Source organism: Phytophthora parasitica, assembly GCF_000247585.1.
Source record: "Phytophthora parasitica INRA-310 unplaced genomic scaffold supercont2.171, whole genome shotgun sequence".
In the NCBI taxonomy this organism is placed as follows: domain Eukaryota; phylum Oomycota; class Peronosporomycetes; order Peronosporales; family Peronosporaceae; genus Phytophthora; species Phytophthora nicotianae.
In genome coordinates, this window is record NW_008649157.1 from 1893 (window position 1) to 3447 (window position 1555).

At 53.1% G+C, this 1555-nt stretch overlaps 1 protein-coding gene across 1 annotated transcript; it reads left to right on the forward strand.

Moving 5' to 3' along the window:
- Positions 1-762: 762 nt before the first annotated feature.
- On the forward strand, positions 763-936 carry PPTG_24707 (hypothetical protein; the record flags this gene model as incomplete). Its single annotated transcript, XM_008918275.1, has 1 exon — positions 763-936. The coding sequence occupies one exon, from the start codon at positions 763-765 to the stop codon at positions 934-936; it is 174 nt and encodes a 57-aa protein (XP_008916523.1).
- Between the last annotated feature and the right edge of the window lie 619 nt (positions 937-1555).

Below are 1555 nucleotides of genomic sequence, written 5' to 3' on the forward strand. Positions count from 1 at the left end.
TTTTTTCAAAGTGACAATCCCGCGTTCACGAAACTGTTAACTAATCCTGATACGATCCCACTTTCATACTCTTATGCTACAGTGTTATTTTGATTTGCGTACTACGCAGTAACGAAAACGATATTAACGCAACCAATACTAATTCAAAGGCAATTCATATCCTTGGATATGCCATTTCACGTGACTTTCCTCCTCGACTGACACGTAAGATTACACGTGCACACCGCGCTCAATCCGTAATGCACCTCTTGTTAAAAGGTAGGTTATTTGAGTTCGGCCAGTTCGGAGCCGCGGCAGCAGAGGTTCCCTCGGAGGGTGAAGTGAGTACTACCATTTCAAAACAAAAATGCCGAACAAAGACACCACTCAGCTTAGAACAAGTCTGATGAAACTCCAAGTTAGCGATTGCAGTATTGGGCGGTGATGGGCGATGGAACGTCTGACACGGGCACGCCCGTGGCCTTGGCGGATGAGAGAAAGCGCTCCTTCCTGATGAGGCCAAGGGCACGGGGATGACGCCTGTAGTTCACGTAGAATGGTGTAAGGAGCGTTGACGCCTCAACTACGTTATTGAGCGCAAACTCTACCATAGGCAAGAAAGAACCCCACGCTTTGAACGACGTAGCGTAGCTCCTTCGGGCGTCTTCAAGGACTTGGTTTGCGCGCTCAGTTTGACCATCCGTCTTTGGGTGTAACGCGGTGGACATCTTCAACCACGTCCGAGCGAGGATTGCGATCGGAGACGATCGACGCCGGTAACACATGGAGGCAGTACACGAGATCGAGAAAGACCGCCGCTGTCTGTGTCGCGACCATGAATGCGGCAACAGGAGCAAGTTAGATCATCTTGCTGATGCGGCCGACCAAGGCGAGGATCTCGATGCGATCTTGGGGATCGCGGGGGAGGCCGAAGACGAAGTCCATGCTAACGGATGACCACGGCTCTGATATGACTGGGAGAGGTGGAAGCGGGGCTTTCTTCGATGATGAGGGCTTGACCTGTTGACACGCTTTTGCAGGAACGGATCGACTTGCGCGCCTACTTGTACATATGCGGAAGCGGGGCTTGCTTCGATGGTGAGGGCTTGACGCGTTGCCACGTTTTGCAAGGACGAACCCACTTGCGCATCCACTTGTACATATGCGGCCAGTAGAAGTCGCGCCAAAAAGACGCAAAGGTCTCTACGCATCCGAGGTGTCCACCCGTTAGGGAGTTGTGGAACGCGTGCACTGATCGGGCACGAAAAACGTCGTCCAGTGGGACGACCATACGTGATGGGTTCTCGCGATCAAAACGATCGATTAGTAGATCACTATCGAGGCCGTACCGATCCACCAGAGCACGTGAAGCCGGAGACAATCGGCGTCGGGCCGCCTCAGACGGGTTCTTCAGGTACTTGATCAGCTCGGAGCACGCCGCGTCCAACTCGTACGCGGCCGAGGTTGAGTCACGTACTAAACTAGTAACTGTGACCTCCACCACGGCAACATTGTAATGGGCTCACTGTGTGCCCACTACTTCGGCCTACACGTTAGCGCGCGTGTATGAGGAAGC